The sequence below is a fragment of the Muntiacus reevesi genome, chromosome 3, assembly GCF_963930625.1.
Source record: "Muntiacus reevesi chromosome 3, mMunRee1.1, whole genome shotgun sequence".
NCBI lineage: Eukaryota > Metazoa > Chordata > Mammalia > Artiodactyla > Cervidae > Muntiacus > Muntiacus reevesi.
Genome location: NC_089251.1, coordinates 73,384,268 through 73,403,379, shown reverse-complemented (window position 1 = coordinate 73,403,379; position 19,112 = coordinate 73,384,268). Strand labels below are relative to the sequence as shown.

At 38.2% G+C, this 19,112-nt stretch overlaps 1 protein-coding gene across 3 annotated transcripts; it reads right to left on the bottom strand.

Moving 5' to 3' along the window:
* Positions 1–3,142: 3,142 nt before the first annotated feature.
* On the bottom strand, positions 3,143–15,792 carry CALM2 (calmodulin 2). 3 transcript variants are annotated; one of them, XM_065929321.1, is made up of 7 exons: positions 15,708–15,725; positions 10,210–10,240; positions 9,258–9,287; positions 5,040–5,183; positions 4,821–4,927; positions 4,280–4,415; positions 3,143–3,812 (listed from the first exon to the last, which is right to left on the bottom strand). In XM_065929321.1, exons 1-7 carry the CDS (start codon positions 15,708–15,710, stop codon positions 3,784–3,786), a joined length of 480 nt encoding a protein of 159 aa, XP_065785393.1. In that variant the 5' UTR covers positions 15,711–15,725; the 3' UTR covers positions 3,143–3,783. The 3 variants fall into 3 exon arrangements, with proteins under 3 accessions (XP_065785393.1, XP_065785394.1, XP_065785392.1); XM_065929322.1 differs by lacking the exon at positions 9,258–9,287 and having other exon boundaries at positions 15,708–15,792; XM_065929320.1 differs by lacking the exon at positions 9,258–9,287 and having other exon boundaries at positions 15,666–15,725.
* Positions 15,793–19,112: the final 3,320 nt, after the last annotated feature.

Below are 19,112 nucleotides of genomic sequence, written 5' to 3'. Positions count from 1 at the left end.
TGTCACTGCTTTGAGAAGTGCCGTGAGCTCTAGATACAAGTCTGTGAAACCACAGACCACCCTTTGCCCTCTTTATAGACCCTCTTCATTGTCAGCCTATCTTGGCTGTAGCTCCTCAACCTATACACATTTCCATCTTTAAAAACAAATGTCCCTTCAACCTTAATAGTTTGATTTTATGGAATACCCTCTGTGTGCCAAATACTTCACATGTATTTAATCCTCAAAATAACCCTGTGAAATAGGTATCAATCCCATTTTATGAAGGAGGAAACAGGCTTCCTTGGACAGTTTAGCACAGCCGACTCTGCATCACACAACAGTGGCAGAACAGAGTTCAAATCCAGGCCTGACTCCAGTGCCTCCAACTGTCTACTATACCATGGAGTTTCTGCTTCCTGTCACACTTTCAAGAGCAGTGTGGATTCATTTCTTTCTTAACCTGCCCCATACTTCCCTGGAACTATCTTAATCTGACACCACACACCTTTAAGTTAAAAACTGCACTTAGTAAATAAACTAGCCAGTTATTCAGTTGCCAAAATCAATGGGGATTTTTCAAGCTTTTAGCAAGCTTGACTTCAGTTCATCACTGCATTGATTCCTCTTTTCCATTCTTCTTGAATCCCTCTTCTCCCTTACCAGGATTTGTATTTGCTGATTTATTGTGTTTGTCTATAAAGAGGTGAAATATATTGGTACCCTTATGATTAACTTCATTGAAATCTGGAACCATCTGGCACAATGCATTCAATAATCGTTGCCTTTGGACAAAAGCAAAATTTACCATCTAGTCTCATCTTCCCACTAGAACCTCCTGATCTGATGTATACTTACAAATTCCAAACATGCCACCCACCATGCCTCCCCAAATGCTGACCCTTCTGCTTGAAATGCTATTCCCTTCTTAATGGCCTGGCAACCCTCAAGGGTCAACTCCTCTAAGTCACCTGAAGGACCCTGTGCCTATCTTTATAGATGGACTCATTGTGACAAATCATGTCTCCCCTAATTTGAAACATATCCAAAACAGGTTTTTGTCCTAATTCTCAGCCCTTTCAACACAGGAAGTTTTCCTTTCATAAGTTAAAACCAGAAAATGGAATATAGCAGCACTTTTCAAATGTGCACATGAAGTATCTGGAAATATTGTTAAAAGACAGACTGAGAGTCTCTAAGTTCTCACAGGTGATTGTGTGGGTGACTTTTCTGGGTACCAAGAGAGGACACCATTAAATTTCTCCTAAAATACTAGGACTATTCAATAAATTCATTTAACATAGCCTTAAAAATAGGAAAAAGGGCAGGAGCAGCCAGGCACCAGGTTTGAAATAAAAAGCTGAAGTTGTAAGGCCAAGAGACAAGTTAAATACAGAACTTTCACCAAAAGTGATTAAGCCAGTCCATCACTGTGCCTCATTTTACTTTCTTATTTTGGCTGAGCCTGTAAAACTGGCTCAGCAGACTAGGGACTGGTACCCTAGAGACTGAACATGATGATAGGTACAGAGAAGTCCAGAAACCCATAGAAGGTATGAAATATAAGAGAACACCTAGATGAGAAAATAGTTTTGGGTACTGCAAAAATAGAAACAGCATGGGTCAATGATTTCAAGGACTTTGCCAATAAAACAGACTAAGTATGTAGAGTAAACAAAATGTCCCCTTAAGAAAACAGTCTTGTACAGTATACTGTTTGATTTTCAGGTTACCATAACAGCAGTTTTAAAGGGAGGAGGCCATTCTCTTTGTGAATACAAGATTATACTATGTAGAGATCAACGGTGCCTATGCTATGCATCAGATTTTTAATAAAAATTCTAGATAAAATACCTCATATTGTAGAATCCCTTTTAACTGCACAGTGATAGTTTTGGTTAACTATCTAAAAGCAAACATGCTACAGACTGAGAAAAAAATTAATAATTACTATGATGCTTCTAATATAAAACACATATGGTTGACTTAAAAGGTTTTTTATAGTTCTGATTTGAGTAAGATTATGTAATGCTTAACTGTGTGACTTTTGTGAAGACAATATAAAATCAGCAATGAGATGCACACAAGTAACCACAAAACGTGTTTTCCCCTTCTACCTTACCAACTTACTTCAAACTATTGGAACTAGAAAAGCACCAATATTAACTTTGCCCGATTCCCTCATTTTACAAGGATCGTAACTGATTAACAGCATAGATGTAATACAATGCAAATACTAAGAACTATGCTAAGTGTTGTGTGTGTGTGTGCTCAGTCGTGTCTGACCCTATACCTAAGATTATTATAAAAGCCAAGTTAGAAACCACCTGGGTAAATTACACCCATTTTACATGTAAGATAACTGAGGTTCAGGTAGTATTGCCCTCTTCAAGGTTATACAGAGCAGTGATCTGACTACTGCTTCAATAAAACTCCAAAGCCCATGTTTAACATTCTGGACATTACTGTGCCTCAATAGCACATGAAACACATGAAACTCATATCTAATGAAGGTCTTCCTATTTAATCTCCTGCCTATGGAATCTTTCATTAAGTATTTAAAAGTAATTAGAAAAACAGAAACCTTGATAGCCACGTTTTGTACAAAGAAAGCAATAGTTTAGAAGCAAGGAAAACTTCTAAATAAAACAAAGTTTAGTTACTATCAAGCCACTACCGAAGATATCTTATTTGTAACACATGTTGAAGATAGTTAGCACAACAGAAAATTCTTTGTTTTATGGTAGTAGAATTAAAAAAGCACTGAGTAAAAAATTAGTAAACAGGTAAAACTACCCCCTGCCCCAATTTGGATTTTTATGTTTTAAAGCCCAAATATTTAAAAAATCATTGCATGGCTGAAGTCAATATGGATAAACAAAGCCAAAGCTGAAAATTATAAAAGTAGGCAACACTGAATACCTATCTTATGTCAGTCCCCATGCTAGGTACACTTTTATACAAGAGTTTTTAATCTTTCAGTTAAACCTTCTGAAGGAAGTATCACAATCTAAACACTAAACACAGTCTTAAATAGTAAAAAAAAGAAACAAAAAAAATTAAATATCTAAATTATACCAAGTATAAGAAATTACACCCCCAATTTGACTGTCAAAATTGTTCAACATCAAATTAATTAAATGACTCAGATTCAGAGCAACAGTTGGGTAAATTGTAATTTTTTTATTGGAAAACAAATATACAACTTGGAATGGATTTGAGGCAAATTGTGCCATAAGTAAGCAGATTTTCTTTAAGTGGCTAAAACAAAGTTTAAAAAGCAAGTTAACAATAAAAGAAAATGTTTCTGGTATAGGACCAGCAGTACAAAAAAATAGTGTACGAGTACCTGGATAAAACACCCGTTTTGCAATAGTGCAACTTTTAAGTACATATTGTTGACTGTCCGTAGTCCACGCAGAGTTACAACTCCACACTTCAACAACAACATGCTGACAATTCCTAAAGAAAACTACTCAAAAAAAAAAAAAAAAAAAAAAAAAAGGCATAACCCAGATGTTCCCTCATTTGACCAACTCCATCTAAGTTTAGATGTGCAGAAGGGCTTAGATATATCCAGAGTAAGCCACATGCAACATGTTACTTGATCAATTTTCTAAAATAAGGTTTCAGGACAATGACAGTAAGATAAGGGAAGAAAACATGGAGGAATGAAGTCCTAATTACTATACATGCATATTTTTTTTGACAGTAGGGGGAAACCTTTTACAGATAAGTTACAAACAAAGAAAAGGCAAATAAACAATTTTGTACAAGAAATTTAACACATTCTGTACAATGTCTTCACTTTGCTGTCATCATTTGTACAAACTCTGAAAAAGAAGAAGTATACAAAGATGTTGAGTCAGTGGCAAAAGTCTGTCAAAACCAATCACACTTACTCAACTACTGAGCAGTTCCCACTCCCCTGTCTTTCCTCAAAATTATAAAGTACAGAGGAAAGCTAATTTACTGCTAAGGCTGGATTCTTCATAAATCAAAAATTATTTATGATTATTAAGAAATAAGCCAAATTATTGCTTTAGTTTACCATATGATACTTCTGAAGCATGTATAATTTCAGACTTAAAGCTAATTGGAGGGAAGGAGAATCCAATGAAAGACATTAAAGTCACCTTAATTCTGAGGATCCTGAAATAAGTTTAAAGAAGCTTTTCAAACTGTTCCACAATGGTTACCAAAAATTGTTTTATCCTAGTTTGGAGTGCAGTGCTTCTTTTAAAAGAGTAGAATCTGATAGTAAACCACAAGATAAGGCTGTGACAGTGAAAAGACTTACCTTCATAGTTTACTTGACCATCACCATCAATATCTGCTTCCCTGATCATTTCATCAACCTCTTCATCTGTTAACTTCTCTCCAAGGTTTGTCATCACATGGCGGAGCTCTGCTGCACTAATATAGCCATTACCATCCTACAAAAAAATTTAGTAAAATGTCTGAGCAATATTATAGATACAATGAGCTGGATAAGAAGTTTACTAAACTTCACATTTGGGAGCAAAATATACTTCAGAAATCCACAGAAACCTTTATTTAACTATTTCTTTGTTCCAAAGTCAATACCTCTTCTGCCACAAAACTAATACTATATATATATATATATATATATATATAATTATTGGGCTTCCCTCATAGCTCAGTTGGTAAAGAATGTTATTAGGAAATCTCCTTCTACACTAAATTCTTAGAAAGCTTTTGCTTGATATTAAAGTATGTTGGCAAATAATCACAAAAACAAGTTTTCAAAGATTAAGAGATCCTAATATATTTAAAAATCCTCAAATTAAAACGGAACAAATCCAGTTTCATATACTTACCTTATCAAACACACGGAATGCTTCTCTAATTTCTTCTTCACTGTCTGTGTCTTTCATTTTTCTTGCCATCATTGTCAGAAATTCCGGGAAGTCAATTGTGCCATTACCTGCGATGGTATTGGTTGAAATATTACAATATTTTAAATATTGTATTACAATAGAATTTAAATGCCCCTTCTTCAATTCCCTCTTCTCAAACCCAGAATTAAAAAGATGTACCATCAGCATCTACTTCATTAATCATGTCCTGTAACTCTGCTTCTGTGGGATTCTGCCCAAGAGACCTCATTACAGTTCCCAATTCCTTTGTTGTTATAGTTCCATCACCATCCTTGTCAAATAGTGAAAAAGCTTCTTTGAATTCTGTTTGAAAAGAAAACACAATCCAAATGTACAGGTTAAAAATAAAGTAACCTAAGCAAAATGTATTAATCAACTCTCAAAGCAAAGGTATTATATGGAGATAGGACCTGAAATGGGATTTTTATTCCTGAAGGATTAGGTGGAAAACCTTGTGGTATTTCAAACTTTTTTAGTTAATCATATGCTCATACTGATCTACCTGGGAGTTTTTTCCATCTAAAAATCACAAGGAACTCCAAAATCTAGATGAGATAAAAGTCAAATTATTGTTGAAAAAGCAGAACCCAAAAACCCCAAATGTCTGGCTTCTGTATTTTCTGTTGAAGCTGCCCTGTGGAACACAACTCTAATTACAGATCTAACCTACACTCACAATAGAAAAGGAAACTATTGTTACCAAATACGTTTATTTCTATACAGCAACTGTACTACTTACAGTAATCCTTAAAAGTAAAAATTAAGTCCATTTAATCACTTACTAAATTAAAAACAAAAAACTTTAAACTTTAGAACATGCATTAAGCTAGTTCCCTTTTCTGGAGGACAGAAGAGACTATCACCAAATAATCTGTAATGATGTTAACAATGGGATGATAAAGGTATGTATGGCCAGTTTTAACTGTTATCATCACTGAAAACAAAAAATAATTTAAACCTCTCTTCAGAATATAAATTCAGAGCTTGCAACAAAATGAAATATATTATTGCCTAAAATCTTTAAGATACTATTGTGAAATGATGTTGCTTTTATCAATAGTTCACCACTACATTACATGGAAAGCTACTAGAACAGTCTAGGATACCCGAACAGAGAAACTAGAGATTTACTTTAACAGTGCAAGAGTGCATATTAATGAGCTAATAACAAAGCGAGTAGGAACAGAGATATTAGGCTCAATCAGCAAGTAAATACAAAAACATAAAACACAGAAACTAAAAGAAGAATTGGGAACTCAACTGCCTGGGCTTAAAAGAATTCCAGCTCTGCTACTAACTAATAATGGAACCGTGGGCAAATTTTCCACCTCAGCGTCCTCATTTTTGTTACTTGGGGCTAATTGTACCTTCCCTTGTGGCTCAGCTGGTAAAGAATCCGCCTACAATGTGAGACCTGGGTTGGGAAGATCCCCTGGAGAAGAGAAAGGCTACCCACTCCAGTTTTCTGGTCTGGAGAATTTCATGGACTGTATAGTCCATGGGGTCACAAAAAATTTGGACACAATTGAGCGACTTTCACTTGTTCACTTGGTATCTACTTCCCAACTTAAATAATTAATATAAGTAAAGCACACTGAACTATGCCTGGCAAGTACTTAAATATCAAGAAAGAGATAGATGATGTCGCTTTCCTGTAACCTTACACTGCCAAAGGGTCTCACTATTTGTCTCCTGCATGTAGATCTGACCAAATTTCTTATCCTTTTTTCTCTCCTTGGCCATTTCGTCTACGCCCACTAATGATGAAGACTTCAGTTAGTCCACTCGTCTCTCTCAATGTATTATTTTTATTTCTGACATCCTACAGAACATTTCCCCCTAGCTGACCTCAAGGAAAACTTAATTAAAATGAATTCCATATATAGCAACCCTAGGAACACAAGCAAGTTACCTTAACTCTTTTCCCCTGAAACAAGGCCTGCTGAATTCTGCTATTTAAATATTGCCTGATTCTTTTTTCATCTCTACATCCAACATTTTGGTTAATGGCCCCATCATCTTTTATCTGGACTATCACAACAGCCTCCTAATGGGTTCTTTATTTAAAATAACCCACACAAGTACCTGAGTCCTATTACCATTTTGGATTATCCCATTATTTTCTTCTGCTTTGATTCTTTTAATTGTTTAGCTTTAGACTAGTATCACTGTAGTAAGTGCTACTTACTCTCAATGCTAAACAGCCCACTCTATTTAAACGTTACTTGTTTTCAGAGGAACTCACCCGATATTAGAAGCTTAGAACAAACTACTGAATCTTATGAAAATATGCAGTACTAACCTAGACCAATTCAATGACAAAAGTAAATCGTAATTCCTACAAAGAGCAGAATTTGATGAAAATATTTCCATTTTACCTGAGTTTTTTAAAAAACAGGATGTACAAATACTGTCTAGAAATATCAGATGTAACTATCATCGTAATCATTTTACTAAATGACTTTATTTCAAAAACGATTTCTGAAAGATGCATGCTACACATTTATGTATGTTATAAATTTCAAGAAGTTTAAGACACAGAAATACCTGTAAAAACCTGAAATAAAAATAAACTGAAAAATACAATTTAAATTCACCTTTTATAGCTCACCACCTGTGATTCAGAACTTGTTTAATCTTCATGTATAGACGCATATCATTTTAAACAAGTAATTCCCATAAATGACTTGAAATATAAACCTAGGAGTCAAAACTCCAATACACAGTAAGAAAACAGGTTCTGTCACAGAACAGCTTTCTTCAACGTAACTGATGGAACCTCCCAAAATCTATTCTAGTTATGCCTAAGTTGAAACTTTCAGAAGTCATATTATTACTTGTTTTAGATTTTCATTAGCAACCACAGGATACCTCTCTAATTATGTTTTACATAAATTCACATTATTATTAAAACAGGTTATCATGAAACAAGAAAAATCTAACAGCTGTTAACCAATTTCTATTTATTTATAAAATTCTGAACTTAATGATCCTTTAAAGGCCATATATTTAAATCCTTAAAGGCCTTTATTATTGAGTAAGGTAAGTACTTTTTTTTAATCAAGTAAGTTTTATCCCTACACTGAAATTTAAAAGTTTAGGCATAAATTACTTTAAAGAAAAAAATTATTTTACATTTTTCCTTTAAATACCAACAACTAACGACATCATTGCAATCATCAACAAAATTCACTTGCTATTATTGATGTCACACTAGACTGTTCTGGATTGCTCTTTAAGACCAGGGTAACATAAACAATTCTAGGCACTTCACCTAAACTATAAGCGTACATTTTTCTAGGCCAAGTTACCTGCTAGAGGAATTTTAAATCAGTCAGTATATGAAGATAAAGCTAACTGAAAAAGTACCTTAGTATATTCAACTTTGCAACTCAAAAGTAAGGGACTCTAGGAGGAGGCAGAGTAATTGTTAGTATAGAGTAGGTACTGCTTTAGAACATATCTGTGTGGCACACATCTTTGAAAATTTCTCTATTCAGGAAATATTTACTCAGTCCTTACTGTGTGGGAGGTAGTGGGGAAACAAGAGGAAATAAGAATTTTTATTTTAGTAGCATAAAAGCTTTAGCTCCTCTACTTTAAAGGTTCACTAAAACCTGGGCTCCAAGAATAGTCTTTATTAAAAGCCTAGGAAAAGGCAGGGTAGGGAAAAAACCAAAACAGATTTTTCTGCTACTCTCACTAGAATTTAATTGTATGATAGGAACCAATGAAAAGACAGAATTTATCTTAAGGACAATATTCCATGAACTTTAAGTATCCTTTACAAAAATGCTATCAACGATTGAGGATTGATCCTCTTGTATTTAACAGACACAAACTACTTTTTAAAGAATTCTATGTGTGTTTGGGAAAGGAGTAATGAGCACCAACTATGTAACTGGCACTTTGAATAATTCACTATCTACCCTAAAGTGAACATGCTGTGCCATGCAGAACTATCTGAGACTATGGAGAAACAAAGGCAAAGAAGACAGGTCTATTAGAGAAGGTAAGAACTTAAGATTGGAAATAATAGCCCGAGTCATACAGAAAAAACTATTACAGAATAACTTACATTTCATCAATACACCTAAAATACTATATATGAACAAAAGAAATCATTTCCAAAGCTCTGCTTGACTACTTCAACATACTCTATACACACAAATTTACCAACCTGAAAGAGCAAATTCCCAGCTTAAGTCAAATGCACATAATAAGAAACAAAAATAAAACCTGTCAAATTGGTCCTCAATGCCAATAGTTTTCTACTTTATACAGTCCAAGCAAATATTATCTGTGATGAGAATTTGAGATTATTGATTTCTGGTTCTGCCAAGTCTGTGTATGAAGTGTGGGGTAGTAAAGTAATACCTGAGTTCCAACTGGGTTTCTCAGTTTTCCCTAGCGTTTAAAAAAAAAAAAAGCTTTAGTGCTTTTGAGCACTTGAAACTCTTTGCCTATCAGGAAAACCACTGCAGTTACAACTGCCTGATGCTTTCATTAGTAAGTCTCTAATTGAAATCAAGGAATAGAGTTTGAAAAGCATTTCAACCCTGAAATTAAAAAAAACAAAAACAAAACCCATTTAGACGTTTCCCCAACCTTTTCTTAACTAGCCACCTCAAAAATATTAGAATAAAATCAAAAGTACTACTGGTTCAGCATAATGACAACATGACATCAGGTTTTACGTAACAATTTCACATCTCCACAGCAAACTAAAGGATACAAGACTTCTAAACTCATTTCAATAGCTGTCACTGCTTTTAAGATAAAACTCAAATTTGCTGCATCTATAAAACAGAATACTAACTTTTGGATCTAAGTTTTTCACTAGAGAAATGGTTATCACCTGATTGACCGACCATATACGCAATTCTAAGGTTAAAATATCAGCTACTTTAAACCACAGTAAATTCAACATTCATTTTCTGATTTTACATTTCAAGTTAATTACCACTTGGCCTCTTTTCTTGTGGAGACTGGTTTGAAGTTGCAGAGTTAAAAACTGCCCAGAATTAATCTTTAGACTAAAATAACTTCAAGAAAAACAAAACAAAGAGCATCCCAACACCAGGCTCAAAAGTATACCTACATAACCTAAAAACATGTCTTTAATTACAGTTAGCCCCACACATCTTTCACAGTCAAGTTTACCTTCTCACTTGCCAGAGCAGGTTCAATTACTCTCTTACATTACACTTACTTGTTCCCATCTATGACACAGATCAAAGTCAATTCTTTCATACAAATATCTTTTTTTGAGAATGGCTTTTCAATTTATAAAATTCAACAGGTATAACCTAACAAAGTTATTTCTCACCTGCAATCTGCTCTTCAGTCAGTTGGTCAGCCTAAAAAGAAATCAAAGAAATAGGTAAGTGGCTTGACAGTATGTAGTTTAACAGTTACAGAAACAAATTTAAAAACACTTAGGGTTCATCTGGTTTCATAAACTTCTCAACTTCATTTAGTTCACTCCTTAGTACCAAACACGGGTGGGCAGAAAATACACTCTGGTTTATCTCCAAAGTTAAGCTACCTTGCCCCCAAGTTTAAGATGTGAAAAACATTTCAGATTATATTTGAAAGTCTAAATTTTACATAAATTTAAAAAAAGCAGATCTAGCACACTAACAGTACAAAGTTTAATTGGAACTGTACTCTTCTAAAACAAGGATAGATGCAAAAGAAGCACTGTTTCCTTTTTCAAAGTTAGTATAAACTTAAGCTCATCTCCTCAGGTAGATAAAAACCATTAATACCAGAAATCTCCACCGAATCAAAAATAATAAACAAGAACTACATTTTAACTTTCCCTACAAGTGATTAAATACTTCACTTGGACGTGTGATGTTCCAAACCTCAAAAAACCCAAAGATTACTAAGCAAAACTCTTATCAAAAAGATAAAAATTCAAGCTGTACTGGTTGGGGCAACATGAAAGTTACCAGTTTTACTCCTCACCTGCCATGTAACTGCAGAGAATCCAGGATTCTGAATATTTGAAGTACACTATTTACAAAATGTTAAGTCCACATATTCATTTTCTTTTGATGTTTAAAATTCCAAAGTGATAAGGTTTGTGTTGTTTTTAGCCAATTGGGGGAAAAAAAGTTACTTGTTTTTACTTAAAAAAAAAAAAAAATGCATGTTCAGGCATTTGCTGAAACCCATTATATATGTTGCTTTTGTTCAATCTTCACAACCCTAAATGCTATTAATAATACCATTAATGTTTTACTTTATAGATGGGGAAAAGGGCTAAGGTTAAATTTCAGGGAGCAGGAGTACAAAATTACTAACATGTAGGGTCAGAATTAAACACTTGTTGGACATATCCAATACCTCAATTTTAAATTCAGAACACACTATAAAGATACTTGCAGAATAACAAGGTTCCCTGTTCCTCATGTGGCCTTCATCCGTGGACATGAACTGCTTATTGGAACATATATCCAGACGCACTAACAAGAAATAGCTTCCTAGCTAACATTCCTACCTACAGGGAAGTCAAGAATACTGTGATTAATCCATTCACTTATTGATATGAAAGAAAAATAAACACTGCCTGGTTTCATCTTAAATGAACACACCCCTGGAAAGGATAATAACCTGAATACAGGATGGCATTCACATTTTCTCTAGGGGACAGCATGAAAACATTTGAGAAGAAACCCAGAAAAGAAGAAATTTCTTTGCCTGATCAATTTTGATTTGACCTTGAAGCAAATGCAAGGTCTTTAGAATCTACTTTTATCCTTACAAATCCCAATTCTCCAAGTATTTGGTATAAAATCAGATTGTGTTCTCTACAAATAAGAATTAAAACCCATCCACTGTTATTTTTTACTTTGTTAGAGGCTATAGATGATTTACCTCTGATCTAATTCCATCCTGCAGGACTTCTATCATTTCTAAAAGAAGGGTAACATGGCATGGTGGAAGAAAAAAAGCATGGTGCTTTGAGGCATCACTGGCTTAGTATCCCAGCTCTGCCCCCATGTGACCTTGGACATGTTATTCAACCGCTCATTGTCAACTTCATCTATAACACAGAATATTAATACCTACCTTGCAGAGTCATTGTGCAGTTAGAAGCTATATATAAAGAGCTAGCCCCAAAAGTTCAGTGAAAATTACTTTATGTAAGTTAATTAACCAAAGAACCTACAATGTTAATATTAAACACCAACCTGACTAGTTCAACTTCCACAGTGAAGGTAGACAGGTGGGGCATTATCAAGCCCTTTACAGCAAACTCTTCATGTTCCTTTTTAAATTTAAGTTGAGAAAATCTATTTCCACAAACTGAGGCCACAAGCCCAGGAACAAATGGGGCAGGAGAAAACAATTTAGGACTAACAATGTTAACCCAAAAGTGTGGAAAACACAGTAACATGTGAAAGCTGAAAGAATGACTGCTATGTGCAGAAACTCAGACAGTGGGGTTTTTTCAACAAGTTGTGACAGAGGAGATTTTGGGAAGACTCACATATGAAAGCTGAGAAGGCTTTAGGAAGAAAAAAACCTTTCTTTTGTATTTACTACTAACTCAGAGTCCAAGGCTTTAAAATAACCTTCATCAGTAACTTTCAGACTAAAGACTACTGAAAGTAAAAACACAAAGCTCCCTAGCACTGTAATTTGTACGCTTTTTCCAATGACATGCAAATAAATTTGATTCTTATTTTTGTCTATGCATAGTGTCATTTTCTTAGTAGAACTAGAAGAATTATACTTTTGGGAAAACTCAAGCTCATTAAAATGTGTTTATCTCAGTGAAGTGAAGAGTAATTCACTAGAGAGACTACTTCTTACTCCTTTATATCTACAAATATCGCTTTCAACTGCTACTGTCAACTCTAGAGAAAGCTCCCAAACGTTAGTATATGCTCAGGTTCCAGCTGAGACTTACTGGACCAGACTGTGCATTTTGAAGAACCACAGGTGATTTGTAAACACTAAGAAAAACAGAGTCCACTAATCTAGATTACATGTGTGACCTTAAGGGAATTATGTACCTATTTAACATTTCCCAAATGGCATTCAAAAGCAGGTATGGATACCATGGAGCTTATCTAGTGAAAGGTTTTATAAAAATAATCCAAGATTCTTATCTCAATAAATATGAGTCCATAGGGTTGAAATGGAACAAACTTTCGTTTTGCATTCATTCCTGTTTACTCCAAGTATTTCTTAGATACAACAAAGGCTTCCATGCTAAGCAAAAATTTTTCTAGTTTCAGAAGTCAGGTCATTTGTTTTACCTATATCAAAAGCAGCCTCTAAGTTATTTCAATAGAATTTAAAAGGTACCTTTAATTCTGCTAGAACAGCACTTACTATACAGTATCTTGGCCCAAAAGGGAAACTAGAAGAAATTACATAAAAATTAGGACCTTTACTAAAGGCCTAATTTGATCAGTCTACCTGAATCTAGAACTTTCAATACTTTAATAGAGGCATAAATAATTTCTTTAGTCTAACAGAAACAGATCTTCTTGCTGTTCCATGGGTATTTATTTAGATTCAAGTGACCAAAAGTTCCACGTCTTCACATCTTTTACTTATCACCCCTGCTTCAAGTCTTCTTAAACTAATCAATCTCCCTTTCAACGACCATGTATCACCTATATGTAAACCCAAGAGCCACGTGAGCAAACTTATTCCATATCAAATAAATGTTCATTCTTTGACTTTATGGAGTCCTAATTTTAAAACTTCAGGTCTTCTAATTATAAAATTACCTACGCCAGCGGTGAAGAACCTGCCTGCCAAGGCAGGAGACATAAGACAGGAGGGTTCGATCCTTGGGTTGGGAAGATCCCCTGGAGTAGGAAAGGGCAACCCACTTCAGTATTTTTGCGCGGAGAATCCCACGGACAGAGGAGCCTGGAGGGCTACAGTCCATAGGATTGCAAAGAGTCTGACACAACTGAAATGACTTAGCAAGGATGAGTCCCCAATATTTAGTTAACAATATTGACTGTCAAAAACACTCAAAACAGTAATGATGTGATCAGTAACTACGAAAGCTTACTTTTGGCAAAGGACCACGAAAGGGTAGATACAAACTGTGTCTCATCAAGAAAATCTGAGATCTTGATTTAATTATCAGATTGATTAGAAACAAAACTTATTTTTCATTTACATAATATAAAAAAATTCACCCCACAATTCAGAACCTTAATTACACGCCTATTTTCACCTAAAAGAATAAATTCCACCAGCATATTCAAATTTAGAATTAAATAATTAAAATATCAAAATGGAACGAGTACATCAAACAAATGTGAACTCCTCTCCCCACACCCATAACAGGGTGGAGGTTTCAGTTGGCAAGGATTCCCAACTCCTGTTTAAGATGTCACCTTGCCTCCTGGACACACCCATCGCCTATAACCACTTGGCAGAAGGAACCACAAAATAAGTATTGCAAATTACCGCTCTCATTAGACTTTTTTTAAACAGGAAAAAACAGGAGTTCCGGTCTCAAGTGACAGGAAAATGCTTTTTAAAAATCCCGTCCCCCAATATACTCTTCTATCACGATAGTCTTTGACAGCCATTAATGTACAAACGAATTAAACCGCACCTAAAAAATAACCTGGCATTTTCGCTACGGTAATAGGGAGTTATTTTCAAGGGTGTTGGAGTGGGGCAATACAGTGTTAATGGATCTTAAACATTTCAACGTGCACGTGAGCACTCAGAAGAGGACTGTGGCCCCTGTCAAAGGCATCCTTCCGATTGTTACTAGAGGGTAAGATCGACTTTGGTAACAGAACTGGAGTCACCCCGGAGCTGGCTTTCGGTGAGTGAATAGAAAAACGCCTTTCAAACGCCAGCTGGAGTCTCTGGCTTTCTCTAACGAGATGCGCAGTGCGAGGCTGCGCCTGACTTCAGATATAGTCATTTCCTTCAACGACAAAACCACTTAAATTTTTTTTTTAGAAATATTTAGCCTGCGGCTGGAATTAGGCCTCAAGGCCCATATGTAGCAGAAAGATCAGGATTCACCGAGCTTCCTTCTCGCCGCCGGGGGTGGGGTGGGGGGGGATGGGAATCGGACGAGGCTGCCCTCCTCAAACGTTGCCCGACCGGACGACCCCGCAGCGCCACGGGACGCCCAGACCTCCGCAGTCCTGCAGGTGCCAGCGCAGCAGCTGGGGCTCGAGCCGGGTCTGGCAGGCGACGGCCGCGGTCCCGAGCCCGCCCCGCCCCCGGCCGCTCCCCGCGGACTCGGCCCACTCAGCTTGTGCGCCCGCCCGCTCGCGCGCCCCCAGCTCCCTCCCGGCCCAGCACGCGGGGGCTGCGGGCTAACGGCGGCGCGGGCGCTCGCCCCGGGCCTCGCGCGCTCCCGCCCGCCCCCTCGGCGCATGGCGGCCGCGCGCGGACAAAGGCGCTTCCTGGCGCCCGCACCAACCGTCCGTTGGGCTTTTGAATACGGCCCCTGGCTGACCTTTTGAGATGCCCGACCCAAGGCTTCTGTGCTCCGGCTCCTCCCGCCCTTTAACCCTCACCTACCCCGGCTGCCCTCGCCCCGGCTCCATCCACATCCAGCCTCTAAGGAGCCCGAAGGTCCCGGGGGCGGTGCGCGTGGCCCCCAGTACACCACGGGACACCTCCCTGAGGAGAGTGGGGGTTGGGAAGCACCTGCGACACAACAGCCGCGGACGACCCCAGCCTCTGGCGCGCCATCCCCCTGGCGAAGACCACTCCTAGAGAGTGTGAGAAAGGTTAGTTCCCTTTCGTCAGTTCGCTTCAGCCTCTTACCCCACTACAGGCCGAGCGCCCGCAGCTTAGCGACGCACTCACCATGCTGCAAGCGCTACCGGTCTCCGGGACGCTACCACACAACCACTCAGCTCGCTCGCTCCACTCGGACTAATTCTCTCCTCCGCCCCCAGCGCCTCATAAACACCTCCCTCCGCCAGATCCCTCCGCCACACTTAAGATAACGGAACATCATAAACGAGTCCCGGCCAACCCCCTCCGCTCCCAACTCCTCTCGAGACCCTTTTATCCACAATTATGTGATAGACGATGCAGAAGATAAAGGGAAGGGGACGAACGGATGACGTAACTGTGTTTCACTCCCTAGCGAGCCGTTGAAGAGCCGGTGGAGTGGCGCCTGAGAGGCGCTACTTTGCGGCGCGGAAGAGCATCGTAGTAGCGACGCGCAGCGCGATTTTCGTTGAGCCCTCCTCTGATTGGCTGGTTCGTACCTGCAATGCGTCACTGGGGCTCGCAGCCGCTGCCGCGACGCGGTGCAGCTTCTGCCGTTGCGGCTCGGGCCGCGCTGTCCTGGCAACTGCGCTTGGCTGGAAAGCTTTCCTCCTCCACCCATCCTTCCTCGCCACATTTGCACGAACGCTTTCCCGCCCCGGTGTAGGGGAGTCTACGAAAATAGCGATTAAGAATGAAGCTGAAGACCCAGTGAAACCCGTTTCCCGCACTCTTCATCTCATCCTCGTTTATCCGCCTTGTGGAGGCCACACGTTTACCATGTAACTCCCCCACAAAGCGAAAAGTGAAAATCACAGTCGTGTCCGACCCTTTGTGACCCCATGGAATTCTCCAGGCCAGAATACTGGAGTGGGTATCCTTTTCCTTCTCCAGGGGATCTTCCCAGCCCAGGGATCGAACCCAGGTCTCCGGCATTGCAAGCAGATTCTTTACCAGCTGAGCCCACAAAGCCCATGAAAATCTTGGTAAGGGCGGATGCAGCTGCTCACCTGACTAATCCTAAAGGAACGTCCGTTTATACTTCCGCTTTTCCTTCATCATGGGGATGATTTACCAGAAGGGAAAAATATTTTTAAAAACGCAATATGCAAAATCCCAATAGTCCCTTGATACTGTGGAATAGGCTTGGAGTGAGACCTGGGTATGAGTACTGGTTGGGTGACTTTTGTTACATGTAATAACCTTGGATGAGTCGTTTAATCTTTAGCCTCATTTGTAAAGTGGAGGTTACAATACTTATCTTGAAAGGTTACAAGAATTAGAATCATATAAAGATTAGCATCCAGGTAAAGTGTTGAAGTGCCGGGTACAGGGTAGACACACAGTGGTTACTATAATAAAACCATAGTATTGTGTATATGTGATCATACTGAGTTTCCTCAAGAATTTGCCCTTTTGAGTCTTTAATCTCCCAGGTTTAAATGAACATTTTTGAAGCCACATAGAAATTAGCTCTGGAAGTGGCATCCTTGTGCACTGTTGGTGGGAATGTAAAACGGTACAGCCGCTTTGGAAAATAACATGTCAGTTCCTTAAAAAAATTAAAAATAGAATTACCATATGATCCAGTAATTGTGCTTCTTGGTATATACTCAAAAGAACTGAAAGCAGGATCTTAGAGATATTGTCACACCCATGTTCATGGCACTATTCAAGACAGCTAAAATGTAGAAGCAATCCAAGTGTTCATCAGCGGATGAATGGATAAGCAAAATGTGGTATACATCTGTTGTACATAAATGGCATACTATTTGGTTTTAAAAATGCTGCAATATGCCACAACATGGATGAACTTCAAGGACATTATGCTAAGTGAAGTAAGTCACAAAAAGTCACATACTGTATGATTCCATTCACTTGAGGTATTTGGAATAGTCAAAAATCACAGAAACAGAAAGTAGAATGATGGTTGTCAGGGAAAGGGGGAATGAGGAGTTATTGTTTAATGGGTATAGATAAGAGATTCAATATTACAAGATGAAAATAGTTGTGGGGATGGATGGTGATGGTAGCACAACATTACACATTTAGTACCACTGAACTCTACACTTTAAAATGGTTATGATGGTAAATTTTATATGCATTTTGTCACACATGAAAATGTTTTTAATTTTTGAACTTTTAATTTGGAAAACTTCAGATATAAACTATATACAAGTGGACTGTATCCTACCAGGCTCCTATGTCAATGGAATTCTCCAGGCAAGAATACTGGAGTGGGCAGCCATTCCCTTCTCCAGGGATATACAAATGGAAAGAAAAGTATAACAAGAAAAGTACCAATCATTCAGGTTTACCAGTTTACAGCATTCTGTCATTCTTGTTTCATACATTCCCCTATACCCCATTTAAAAACAATTACCTTCTTCAGTTCAGTTCAGCCGCTCAGTTGTGTGCAACTCTGTGACCCCATGAATCGCAGCACGCCAGGCCTCCCTGTCCATCACCAACTCCCAGAGTTTACTCAAACTCATGTCCATCGAGTCAGTGATGCCATCCAGCCATCTCATCCTCTGTTGTCCCCTTCTCCCCCTGTCCCCAATCCCTCCCAGCATCAGGGTCTTTTCCAAGGAGTCAACTCTTCACATGAGGTGGCCAAAGTATTGGAGTTTCAGTTTCAGCATCAGTCCTTGCAATGAACACCCAGGACTGATCTCTTTTAGGATGGACTGGTTGGATCTCCTTGCAGTCCAAGGGACTCTCAAGCGTCTTCTCCAACACCACAGCTCAAAAGCATTAATTCTTTGGCGCTCAGCTTTCTTCACAGTCCAACTCTCGCATCCATACATGACCACTGGAAAAACCATAGCCTTGACTAGACAGATCTTTGTTGGCAAAGTAAGGTCTCTGCTTTTTAATATGCTATCTAGGTTGGTCATAACTTTCTGGTCCCACCCAAAATAAGCAAGGGTGTGCATAACCTGGAATATTTAACAAGTGAATAGCAATAATTTACCTACCATATAAACTCATTTGAAAATAATGTAATTGTTACCTTAGAGGGGGCTTAAAAGGCACAGAGGAGAGGTTCCAAAGAGGGTTCCTAGAGAACATGACTCCTGCATTGAGTCTGACATGATAATGGGCCAGGAAAAAGCTAAAAGGCAGGGAGGAATAGAGCAGCAAGTTCAGATGAAAGAAAGAACAAAGAAAGGCAAAATTACATGGCACAATGGAGGAGCGTCATTGGTTAGGCATTACCAGGGTGAGCCCACTTCAGGAGATAGTGCTGGGAAGTTAGGAAGAAACTAGCAATTCATGCTCAAACTGCAGTTCCTCAAGAATGTTGGTAGAATCACTGCCTAGAAAAAAATCCTCTTAGGCCACAACAAAAGTTTATAATTTTCCAGTAAAAAGCACAACCTTGTAAAACCTAATGAATAGTATTTTCAGCAAACCAAGGTAAGATCTGCTTACTGAGAAAAAGGTTCCCTCCAGAATACCTCCAGAATGCCCAACAAGACCAAAATGCTT

Coding starts and splice junctions, on each gene's coding strand:
- CALM2 (XM_065929320.1), bottom strand. CDS start 15,710: ATGGTGAGTGCGTCGCTAAGCTGCGGGCGCTCGGCCTGTAGTGGG. Junction 5,184..10,209: donor GACTGAAGAGCAGATTGCAG/GTGAGAAATAAC, acceptor CTTTTCAAACAG/AATTCAAAGAAGCTTTTTCA. Junction 4,928..5,039: donor TAATGAAGTAGATGCTGATG/GTACATCTTTTT, acceptor ATACCATCGCAG/GTAATGGCACAATTGACTTC.